Genomic DNA, 13,316 nt, shown 5'->3' with positions numbered 1-13,316 from the left:
TCTAGGTGCTGATTTTATGCCCACATAGCACCTAGAGGCTAATTAGCATATTATAAAAGTGCTTATTTTATCAAAACTGCTGCAGGGAGAAAGCATTGCTAATGTCAGCCAGCTACATAACAGTATTTCTGGTCGTAGAAACCCTTTAACAAAGTAATTTCTAAACAATGAATTCAAGTGGAATGTCACGGAAGGTGTACAGAAAACTAGAAGACACAAAATGAAGATCCGACTGACTGGATCCAAAACTAAGGAACCAAAGGGATAGCCCTGCAACATACCTGGCTCTCTCTCTAACTGCTCAGCCTATGCAAAAATCTCAATGGTAGATGATCGCATATCATCGTACCTCGACTGTATAACACCTGAACACCCTATAATAGTGAGGGGACACGACCACCGGCTCCCTACACTTGATACGGAGGGAGTCAGGGTCACCTGGGATCCAGCAAACAGGAAAATACAAATGAATGAACAAGACTTATCTGTAGAAGACTCAGTAGTAGCATCCAGCATGCACACAGTTGTATAAACCGCAAAGTGATGCAGTATGGGAAGGGATTTAAAGGGATGCAATCAGTACACCTACATGACAGCTGAGAAAGGCTAACGAGATGAGAAACCGAAAGCAAAACAAAAGGAACCTCAAGGAGGAGGTTCTGAAAAATGTCTGTCAGAGCTTCTCAGATGTCTGGTGGTGACATGGAATTGAAACAATCTTTCAATATTTATTCTGGTGGAGCAGTCTGTATTTGTCCTCAATGTTTGGGACTTTGAGCAGTTTATTTTATAATAAGAGACCTTCCCTAAGTCTGTAAGATTCTTTTGTATAGCTACCGTAGTAAAGAGTTTAGCGGGAGGACAGTGCTAAAATTAAGCCAATCCTGTAGTCCTGCGGACCTGCCAAAATCATCTTTGCCAAAGGCTCCATTACCAGGGTGAACATAAGGGGTGACAGAGCACCCCCCTGGTAAGTCCCATTTGTGATTTTTAAAGGGTAATGAGTAACAATCAGGGCTACATACCCTCACCAAGGGAGACAAATAGAGAGCTAAGATAGCTGACTTTGAGGCCTTGGAAGCCAAATTTATCTAGAATTGCCTGCATGTAACCTCTCCCCCCTCCCCCTCCCCCCCCCCTCCATGAACCCAGTCAAACATACAAAGAAAACAGCAATGAAGGTGTCCAACTGGCCTCAATGATTCAGATGATGTCTAAGACTCTTCTGGTGCCATCAGGGGCATGTATCTGTGATACAAATAATACTTGTTCAGGAGATATTACAGTAGGTTTATTTTATAGATGAGGTTAGATAACACTTTGATGTACAATTTGATGTCTATGCTCAAATGTGAGAGGGGACAAAAATTGGCCGCATATGTACCAGGCTTAGGTAAGGTAACTATAAGAGCTTCTAACATTTCTGTGAGCTCAATTCCATAGCCTTGTTGAACATGGAAGTCAAGGGCTGTATAAGGGATCTTTCACACAAGCGTGTGCCTTGCGGAAATCGCGCTCCATGTGAGAGAGGGATTGTGCGTTCTGGACTTAGGAAGCACATGGCATTATCATGATTGATTAATGCCTTTGCATGCTGTCAGTATGATTCCATTACAGAAAGATCACGCAGAGTCCAGAATGCATGATCCCTCTCTCACACGGAGCAGGCTTCCTGCAGGGGACACGATCATATGAAAGAGCCCTAAGAATTATTTTTAAGAATATCTATTTGAAAACCATTCTGGGCCAGGGAATTTAAAGGGCTTCAAAGCCAACGATGCTCAGGAGACTTCATCAGTAAAAATAGAGAGCCATAAAGACTCCAGATTGCACTAATTCAACCATTTCAACCTGACGTTTTTGAGAGAGACCAAAATATCTGGTCTGTTGGTTGGTAAATAGAACAGTCTGTCCATAAATTGTAGAGGGGGGGGGGGGGGGTAGTACAATTGAAATTCCTCTACAACTTTCTAAAGATGGTAGATTTTGTTCCCTTTCCTGCCAATTAAAAATGTATCCTCCTTTTAGACTTATAGCCCTACAGTTGCACGGCCAGTAGGGACCCTGCATAATTATCATGTGCATAAAAGTTCATATGCAAGTTCTTGTAAACAAAATCGTATTTCTGAGCAAAATGAAATCTCAGGTCTGAGTTTTAAACAGGATGGATTCCAAACTTGAGGAGGGATTTGCTTTGTTATTGGCCTCTAGAGTCTAAATACTCATTATGAGAACTGTGAATTCTTTGTCACATTTCTTTTTGGCCTGGACACATGCTTTTATACAAACCCAGGGTAACCCAGGCAGATATAACAGACAGAATGATGGTTAATATCAAAATCTTGTCTCCAAGGCATACTGATATTCAGGATTAGACAATATATATCCATTTAGTCACCCCAGAGATAGAGGAGAATGCCCATCTGTCATTTCAATCAGTTTAGGGACATGAGCCGACCATGTTATGGTTCCAACCTCTGTTCTCGACACATTTACAACCCATCCTGATCTAACAAAAACATATCTATCCTAGAATGAGATAAATGAGGAAAAAAAAATGTAAAATGAGTCTTAAAACATGAAGGCCGCTCCAGACATCAAGCAATTCCCTGTTATGTAATAGAAGGAGAACAGCTGAGGTGGACCTAATTATAGTCAAAGAGCCTTATGATAGGTCTAGAACCAAGTTAAAATCCCTTCCCAGAATTAACATAATTTTCTTAAATTTGTGATGGAGTCTCAGGAGAAGAAACTATATTGTCGTTTATGCAGGAAGTACCGTATATGTTCACAAAGGCATTCATAATATTACTAATGACAGACTAAAATAATAAAATGTCCATAGGCATCTATGATGGATCTCAATAGCAAAAAGGGAAAGCACAGATGTGAAAGTAGCCTATTTGAGAGGTAGATGCCCGCTGTGGGGATAATTTGCTGTATTCGGGCTCAGGTTTTTCTTGTTAGCTGGTCATTTGCTTTTTGGAGATGGTTGCAGATAAAGGGACTCCCTGGAGGATGTACTCTATACACGCATGGATGGAGCAGAAGATCTATCTGAATGTTGTCTGTGGACTATGGAGAAAGAGCTGGGCCAGAAGTCTTCTCTGCGATTTTCACTTCACTATCAGGTCCGATAATGTCAGGGAGTCCTCTACCATGTCAGGTATATGGGTAGGACTCTCCAGGGGTACAAAGAGCAGCTATGGAGCCTAATATACAGCAGGTGAAATGTGTTGCCATCGGACACAGTGGCCTGTCTCTGCCCCTATATGAGTTTTTTTTCTTCTATGAAATGGTAAAATATCTCACTTTCAACATCTAATCTTTTGTGAATAAAATATGATTATATGAGATTTGCACATCATCACATTCTTTTATTTGTACGTACTTAAAGTTTACAAAGCGTCCCAACTTTTTGGGAATTGGGGTTGCACTCAAGTGCATCAACACCTACCAAGTCCCCTTCCCCCACCACAAATGATTTAATACAAAATTTTGACACATTGAGGCCCATTTATTAAGACCGGCGTTTTAGACACTGTTCTTAATAAAGCCTTGTAGTTGGCCTTCGACCAGCCGCAGTTCTGTAGAGGCACCGGCCTCTTCATAACTTCCGAGAATCCTCCGCCAGTTCTAAATGTAAAACAACTTCCTTAATGTCTTACATTTGGACTTTTTTCTACGCCTAAAACAGGCATAGAAAATTATGAATGAGACAGGCTTTCTGGTCTGTCCCCTTCACTGCTGACACCATGCCCACAATTTTAGACCTGGCATGAACAGGGAAAAGTCATAGATTGCAGCACAACTAACCATTGCGCTGCAATCTGCACCTGAAATACGCCTAATATAGGCGTATTTTAGTATAATAAATGACCCCCATTTATTTATTAAACAACTTTAAGCTATACAGTTGGAACATGTAATGTGTGGAATATTTGTTATTGCACTTTATTATGCTAGTTGTGTTTTACTAATCTTTAATGACACTGTTTACATTAGGTGTATGTCTATGCTTTATGAAGATCCTGATTGGTCAAATAAAGATCTTAAGGAGCAAATAAACAGGGCAGAAATATCTATGACATCCAGCAAGTCTGGGGCATTTTCTGCAGAAAGGATAAAACATTGCACACAAGAGCTAATGGCCTTGGAGCAGGACGGATACAAAGTCAATTTCAGTGATTTGTGGGGTCTTGTGTTAGAATATTTTCTACACCAGAAGGTACAGTATGCTGAATTTTATTATTGGACATATAATGTGACTTAATGCAAATAACTCTGAACATAATTAAGAAGCGTACATGGAACAAATTGCACTACTTAAATCTCCATTGGTTTTAAATATTTTAAATATTCTTGCTTCCTGCTTTCCTTCACAGCACTGCCTTTTCACTACCTGATAGAAAATGCCACTCTACTCATCTCACCCAGCTCACTTCCTGTAGCAATGGCGGAAGGGAGTGAGTCGGGTGGTAGTACAGTACCTAATCTGTTTGGTTAACCCTTTATGTACTGTGGTCAATATTATAAGGGGCATTTATCAAACCCTTTGTGCCAGAAGACTGACATCCACTTGTAAAAAATTTTTGTTTGGATCCCCGCTTGCTAATTTCCCAAAAAGTGGGGGGAGTGGAAAGGTGAGTAGGTCATGTGGGGCCACATATAGCTAGATCAGCACATTTATTGCACTCTGTGGCAGGAAACAGTTGTGGATTATACCTGAAATCTATACCAGCAACCTTGCTGGTGCAGATTTCTTTTCCGGGGCACAAACCTCCACAGATGCGCCACATTAAGAGCCGTGCACCGCTCAATAATTGTGGTACATCTAATGTGCCATAATTAAGACTTGAGTGTAAAGCCCCAACCCCATAAAAAAAAAAAAAATATATATATATATATATATATAAGAAAAAAGTGGCAGCACCGTCTCTAATGCAAACAAGGGGGTGCAACTAGCCCAATATGGATATAAGCAAATAATCCAATGCATAAAAGTCAAAAAAGTGGGCAGCACTCCATGAGATAAAAAAGTACAAAAAATCTTTATTTACCCAAACAGGACATGCAACGTTTTGGCTCTATGCTGGAGCCTTTCTCAAGCAGTGCATGCAGACAAAGTGCTAAGTATATATAGCAGTGTGCCAATTCATAGCAATTTACATAAAATGTGAAAACAATTCATAGCAATTTACAAACAATCATATAATACAGTGAAACAAAAAAATAATAAAATGTGACCAAGACTACCAATATCTCATGATCATATCATACATAAGTGATTGAAGTGCAATCAAGGAGTACATCCTATGTGCAAAAACTCCATGGGCCAGATTTATCATTCGCTCAGGTCAGAAAAATGTAGTGAAAAAGTCCCCCAAAAAGTCCCAAACGCAAAATCTGTGCACAAATTTGTGACTTTTTTCTGCAATGCACTATGCTCGTCGGTTTTCTGAAAGTGGGCGTGTTTTCTTATGTAAATGAATCTCTAGACAGATTTACTATTGGGACTATTTAAAAAGTCGCAAAAAAGTCGCAATTTCACTCCACTGAGGACAATGCTTATCTTATGAGACTTTTTAATAGAACATGTGACTTTTTCATAAAAACTTGCGACTTTTTCGTAAAGCTGCTTACTGACGGATAAACTGCTACCGTCAAACCACATTTATTACAGTCTTAAAGGGCCGATCATAAATCTGACTTGGCTAAAACTGACTTTAGCCATATGTTAAAGTGGAGTCAGCTGTCAGTCATGATAAATCTGGCCCCATATGTATATATAATTTAATATCAATGTCATTATCAGTGCCATATACAATCAATAATGTAAAGTGCTGAGTGCTTACTGGATGATATTGCAAACGGAGGGTGAAGGAGGAGTAATGAGGCTAATGGCTGCCATCAGTAGTGTAGCGTGCAGTCCGGCGTACCTGAAGCGCAACTGCGCATGTCAGGATGACATATGTTTCTCATTTCCAAATTCCACCGCCCTCGTTACCATGCAGTTGCGCACTGTGACCCTGACGTAGAGTCAACCATTTTGAGTGTGGGAATAACACATAGAGTATCGGGCGCATGCGCATTAATGCCGGTCCCATCTGATAGACACAGGATCAAGGTAATGTTACACAAATCCGTGCAATAAATTGAAACAGGTGGCTATGCGGGATCAGATGTAGGCTACCACAACATGTTAGAGATGGAGCCTCCATCCGTGACAACTGATCAGTTGCGAGCCCACATATCAATGCAGGGTCACACTGTATTCATGATCCTAGCCCACTTGTCACCACCTTTACAGAGGGTTCTCCTCAACTCAAAACCACCGTCCATGTGTATAACAGAATGTGACCAAAAAAATTATAAACGTTGAATGACAAGCATCCTATACTGATTGTAAATCGTGATTGCACGCCATCCCTTGGTGTAGCCTCGAACTTCCTCTCTCCATACTCCGTGGCATATCATCTGTGATAAAAAATTAAAAGTATTAAAAAAGTGAAAATTCATAAAGAACATATACTTTGTCCAATACAAAAAAAATCACAAAAATACACAGGGACAGTACAACAAATCAAAGATGGAACGAGGGCTAGCCACAATCCTATGTCACTCCAATTTTGTAGTCAACGTTTAGACCATGCGGTTTTAGAGAATTCAGTGTATGAATCCACTGTAATTCCCTTTTTTTAATTGGTTCTATTACCACCTCTCCTGGGCATTGGTACAAAATAGATAATGCAGCAATTCATATCTCTCTCTGTGTGTTTGGGCTCAACAAAATGCTTTGAAACTCGTTTTTTCCTTATAGTGTATCGATGATTGTTGAGACGCGTCTTGAAATCAGTGGTCGTCTCACCAACATGCACCAGATTACATGGACATATAAGAACATAGATAACATAGCTGGAATCGCAAGTCAGATAATGTTGTATCTGATATGCGATACCAGTCTGAGGGTGTACAAAAGTTTTGCCTTTAATGATGTATTTGCAATTGACACATGTCAGGCAAGGGAAACATCCTACACTAGTTGTGGTCAATGTTGTCTGCCTAGTTGTTTTCAGTTTCCCCACATCAGCCTTAATCAATTGGTCCCTTATTCTCCTGGACCTGCGATAAGACATCAATGGAGGAGAATGGAATTCCTCAATTGTATTGTGACAACCGCCCAATATATTCCAATGGCGTCGAATAATATTCCCTATATCTACGCTCTGTTCAGAGTGCGTTGAGATAAAAGGAATCCTGACCGCTTTGGAATATGATGTCTTAATTATGAGAGTATCATTCCTGTTTAGTTTCATAGCCATTTCCTTTTTTTCTTGTAATAATTTGGTTGGATAACCCCGCCTGTGGAATTTATTCACAGGTGTGTCCAAAGTTTTATCGAACACACTAGGGTCTGAGATTATACATCTAGCCCTTAGAAACTGTGAATACGGTAAAGATCTGACCATTGGTCTGGTGTGATTACTACTGTAGGTCAATAACGTGTTCTTGTCAGTGGGCTTGGTAAACAGCTCAGTGTGCAACCTGCCCTCTTTCAAGATCACGTTGGTATCTAGGAATTGCATTTCAGTATGGGAATGTACCAATGAGAATTGAAGAGCACTGTCAATCCCATTGAGAAACATATCAAAGCTGCAAAGTTGTTCAACTGTACTTGTCCAGATGAGGAAGATGTCCTCTATGTACCGCCACCACGCCCTGACATTCTGGAAATTGTGGCTTCCATAGACGACATCCTCCTTAAATCGACGCATAAAAATATTGGCGTAAGTTGGGGCCACATTGGACCCCATGGCCACGCCCTGTTTTTGCATGTAGTAGGAATCCTGAAATAGGAAGTAATTCAACCTCAAAACAAACTCCAAGAGGGATAATATAAATTGTTGAGCCTCACCAGTGAGTGATGATTTCTCCGACATGCACGAAACAGCAAGTAGCCCCTTTTGATGATCAATCGAGGTATAAAGGTAGGTGACATCGAAAGATGCTAGTGTCACCCCCTGCATACCGTCCAAATCGATCCTCTGCAATTTAAGCAAAAAATCAGTTGTGTCCTGTATGTAGGAGTTACCTCCACATGAAAAACTTAGCAGTAATTTATCAAGGAAAATGTGTCATGGTCTTACCTTCTTGCTGTTCTCCTTCGTTTGACATGTGCTGGCGGCCATCTTGGTTTCTGGGTTTCTTGTAGCCTCCCACCCTGCGGCTTCTCCTTCCCACTGGGAGGAGCTGGATGCCTAGCTCATATATATAGGAGGTCTGTGGCTTCAGTTCTTTGCTTGGTCCTCCTGTGTTCACATGCTTCTAAGACTGCTGCTGCTTCTGGTTCCTGATCCTGGCTTCGTCTGACTACCCTGCTGGTTCCTGATCCAGGCTTCGTCTGACTACCCTGCTGGTTCCTGATCCAGGCTTCGTCTGACTACCCTTCTGGTTCCTGACCTCTGGCTTCGCAAGACCCTGCTTCGGTTTAGCCATCCGTTTGGACTTTTGCCTTACAGCTTGATTTTCAATAAAGCCTTCTTATTTCCACTTATCTCTTGTTGTACGTCTGGTTCATGGTTCCTTAACAAAATGGCAATGTGGCTAAAGATTGAGTCAGACCTCGATACAATGGGGCGTCCGGGTGGGTCAATGAGAGACTTGTGGATTTAGGCAACACATAGATCACCGGGGTGATCGGATGCGTTACAGTAAGGTAATCCACAAGTCCCTCATCTATGACCCCAGCCTGCAAAGCCCCAACTAAAACATTCTTGATAAGCCCAGCAATCTTAAACTTAGTCAATGTGTCTGTAGATGGTGTTGTCACCCAATTGCCTAAAAATTTCGGCAATGTATTTACGGGTATCCAACACGACCACCGCGCCAGCCTTTATCAATGGCTTTAATTGTAAGCTCGGGGTCGTGTTTTAATTCATTAAGGGCCACCATCTCATCAGCAGTCACATTGGGATGACCAAAAGGTTGTTCAGAGTATGTCGCTCTAAGTGTCTGAATATCAGACTTTACAGCAGCCATATATGCCTCAATTGCAGGTTCATTCATAACAGAATTGAAGTTTCTTTTAAGGGAGAGATCGAACATGCCAAGAGACAACTCACTAGTCTTGGCATGGTCGATCCGTTCCCTATTGTGAAACCAGACTTTCAACTTAATGGCTCAAAAAAAAGCATGTAAATCAAATTCAAGTTCAAACCAGTTAGCAGTTGTTTTAGGGCAAAAAGAAAGTCCTTTACTGAGCACACTCACTTGTGAATCGGATAAGTCCTTTGCTGAAAGATTAATAACGGTCATTTCTTCCTGGACGGTACAGGTAGTCACGGCTTGCTGTTGCGTAGCTTTTTGACCCCTTCTGTGTCTACGACCCCCACGCCTGATGTGTTGTTTTCTGATGACTCCACTTCCTTCACCCCTAAAAAAGAATGTTCAGTGGATGAAGTAACTTGAGTGGTTATTTTCCCTTCCTTTCCATGTATCTTTATTGATCTGAGTGTTTTTGTTTTCAGATTGCCAGGAATATATGTTGCCTTTTTTATAGTTCTCTAGATCACGATTCCACTTAAAGCGTTTACCCTCCTCCATATCAATGCGTAAACTTTGCAGTTGACTAGAAAATGTGTCATGAAATTTCCCATACTCATCAGCTGGTGACAAATTGATCAATTGTTGCTCAACACTCGCCAGCTCCAATGTTACATTAGATAATTTACCCTGTAGATATTCTACATTCAAGAGTATGAAGTCCAATGCATAATGATTTGATACAGTTGCCAGAAAAAGTATATGATTTCTGCATAAATTTGTCATAAAATTTGATCTGACCTTCATCCAAGTCACAACAATAGACAATCGCAGTCTGCTGAAGCTAATAACACACAAAGAATTAAATGTAACCATGTTTTTTATTGAACACACCATGTAAACATTCACAGTGCAGGTGGAAAAAGTATGTGAACCCTTAGATTTTATAACTGGTTGAACCTCCTTTGGCAACAATAATTTCTACCAAACGTTTCCTGTAGTTGCAGATCAGACGTGCACAATGGTCAGGAGTAGTTCTTGACCATTCCTCTTTAAAAAACTGTTTCAGTTCAGCAATATTCTTGTGATGTCTGGTGTGAATCGCTTTTTTGAGGTCATGCCACAGCATCTCAATCAGGTTGATCCGGACTCTGACTGGGCAACTCCAGAAGACGTATTTTCATCTGTTTAAGCCATTCTGTTGTTGATTTACTTCTATGCTTTGGGTCATTGTCCTGTTGCAACAGCCATCTTCTGTTGAACTTCAGCTGGTGAACAGATGGCCTTAAGTTCTCCTGCAAAATGTCTTGATAAACTTGGGAATTCATTTTTACTTCGATGATAGCAATCCGTCCAGGCCCTGACGTAGCAAAGCAGCCCCAAACCATGATGCCCCCACCACCATACTTCACAGTCGGGATGAGGTTTTGATGTTGGTGTGCTGTGCCTCTTTTTCTCCACACACAGTGTTGTGTGTTTCTTCCAAACAACTCAACTTTGGTTTCACCTGTCCACAAAATATTTTGCCAGTACTGCTGTGGAACATCCAGGTGCTCTTGTGCAAACTGTAAATGTGCAGCAATGTTTTTTTTAGACAGCAGTGGCTTCCTCTGTGGTATCCTTCCGAGAAATCCATTCTTGTTTTGTGTTTTACGTATCGTAGATTCGCTAACAGGGATGTTGGCATATGCCAGAGACTTTTGTAAGTCTTTAGCTGACACTCTAGGATTCTTCTTCACATCATTGAGCAGTCTGTGCTGTGCTCTTGCAGTCATCTTTACAGGACGACCACTCCTAGGGAGAGTAGCAGCAGTGCTGAAATTTCTCCATTTACAGACAATTTGTCTTAATGTGGAATGATGAGCAGCAAGGCTTTTGGAGATACCTTTCCAGCTTTATGCAAGTCAACAATTCTTAATTGTAGGTCTTCTGAGAGCTCTTTTGTGCGAGGCATCATTCACATCAGGCAATGCTTCTTGTGAAAAGCAAACCCAGAACAGCTTTTTTTGTTTTTTTTATAGGGCAGTGTAACTGTAACCAACACCTCCAATCTCATCTCATTGATTGGACTCCAGTTGGCTGACACCTCACTCCAATTGGCTCTTGGAGATGGCATTAGTCTAGGGGTTCACATACTTTTTCCACCTGCACTGTGAATGTTTACATGTTATGATCAATAAAAACATGGTAACATTTAATATATTGTGTGTTATAAGTTTAAGCAGACTGTGATTGTCTATTGTTGTGACTTAGATGAAGATAAGATCACATTTTATGACCAATTTGTGCAGAAATCCATATCATTCCAAAGGGTTCACATACTTCTTCTTGCAACTGTAGGTTTTCAAACCTCTTGCAAAAAGACGGACAACCAGAAAATAAATTATACCTTATCCCTCTCAGGATACATTGTGCCTTGTAATATTCTCCCAAGGTGGTCATGTGTAAACGTAAAGAAATAGATCTTTTAGATAAAAATTCATATTTCCTTTTCAGCTCTTTAGCCGTTGGAGTAGTAAGGAAAGTGGCATCTCCTTCTATTCCACGCAAGATTCTGTCGGCTGCCTCCTGTGTATATGTGAAGCCTCCGGGTATGACTTGTTCATCAGTAGACATGGTAAAAAATTATAAAATATAGGAAGACGTGCAAAAAAACACATATGCTGTATGTAGAAAAAAAGAAAAAAGTGGCAGCACCGTCTCTAATGCAAACAAGGGGGTGGATTACCTTTCTGTAACGCATCCGATCACCCCGGTTTTCCTTGATAAATTACTGCAAAGTTTTTCATGTGGAGGCAGCTCCTACATACAGGACACAACAGATTTTTTGCTTAAATTACAGAGGATCGATTTGGAAGGTATGCAGGGGGTGATATGTTTCTCAATGGGATTGACAGTGCTCTTCAATTCTCATTGGTACATTCCCATACTGAAATGCAATTCCTAGATACGAACATGAGCTTGAGAGAGGGCATGTTGCACAAGCCCACTGATAGGAACACGTTATTGACATACAGTAGTAATCACCCAGACCAATTGTCAGATCTTTACCGTATTCACAGTTTCTAAGGGCTAGATGTATAGTCTCAGACCCTAGTGTGTTCGATAAAACTTTGGACACACTTGTGAAAAAATTCCACAGACTGGGTTATCCAACCAAATTATTACAAGAAAAAAAGGAAATGGCTATAAAACTAAACGGGAATAAAACACTCATAAGTAAGACCTCATATTCCAAAGCGGTCAGGATTCCTTTTATCTCGACGCACTCTGAACAGAGCGTAGATATAGATAATATTATTCAACGCCATTGGAATATATTGGGAGGTTGTCGCAATACAATTGAGGAATTCCATTCTCCTCCATTGATGTCTTATCGCAGGTCTAGGAGCATAAGGGACCAATTGATTAAGGCTGATGCGGGGACACTGAAAACAACTAGGCACAACTTATAATTGTAGTGCATCTTGGCAGGCCTGTGCACCAGTTCTGAAATGTACACTAACTAGAAGTGTTTATAAAAACGTACACTTTTTTTAATGCCAGAAAACTGGCATAAGGTGGTCGATAAACGTGCTTCAATTTATATATTGATAAAAACTTGAAAAAAATTGCTTGGTCCTTAAAAGTAAAAAAAGGCTGACCCCTTAGCAGTGTGTTCCCTTAAAAGAAAAAGTTTCTGGTAAGATAAGCTGCTGAAATATTATGTGAAATATTTTATCAAATATAATTAGCTATTTCTATTGTGCTTCAAAGACATTTAACAGATGTTGGAAAACAGGCAGCAACGTGAATTTTTACTATGTTGTAATATATGCAAATGAGCCTCTAGGAGCAACGGGAGCGTTGTCATTATACCTGGAGGCTCAGCTCTCTCTGCAACTACCACACCCTCTGTACTTTGATTGACAGTACCAGGTGTGATGACGTTTACATTGCCTGGTCCTGTCAGTCAAAGTGGATACAGTGTGGCAGTTGCAGAGAGAGCTGAGCCTCTAGGTGTAATGCCCCCTTGCTCATATAGGCTTCTTTACATATATTAAAACATCAATTTTCTCAGCAATGCGGGCACATATGAACATGGGACCAACACAGATGCCTTCAGCTGCCAAGTGTACATGCAACAGGTTAGCCAGTTTCAAAGGTAGAAATCGGCTAACAGATGTCCTTTAAGTTGGACATACATATTCAGTAGCTGTTGGTTGAACAATCGTTCTGTAGACAACTTTCTATTCCAAATCCCTCCACATGCACATTCAGTTCAGGTAAATGTT

General features: G+C 40.7%; 1 protein-coding gene across 6 annotated transcripts in view; it reads left to right on the top strand.

Annotated features, from left to right (window-relative positions):
- Positions 1-13,316, top strand: part of PLA2G4F (phospholipase A2 group IVF) — a 569,872-nt gene that overhangs the window by 167,617 nt on the left and 388,939 nt on the right. For all 6 annotated transcript variants that reach the window (XM_044271892.1, XM_044271895.1, XM_044271893.1 and 3 more), the window contains exon 13: positions 4,006-4,228. In XM_044271892.1, coding sequence (XP_044127827.1) covers positions 4,006-4,228 — 223 coding nt within the window. The remainder of the gene's footprint in view (positions 1-4,005; positions 4,229-13,316) is intronic.

This window comes from Bufo gargarizans, chromosome 11, assembly GCF_014858855.1.
Source record: "Bufo gargarizans isolate SCDJY-AF-19 chromosome 11, ASM1485885v1, whole genome shotgun sequence".
NCBI classification, from domain to species: domain Eukaryota; kingdom Metazoa; phylum Chordata; class Amphibia; order Anura; family Bufonidae; genus Bufo; species Bufo gargarizans.
Note: the sequence above shows the minus strand (reverse complement) of the source record. Positions and strands in the feature narration are given on the sequence as shown.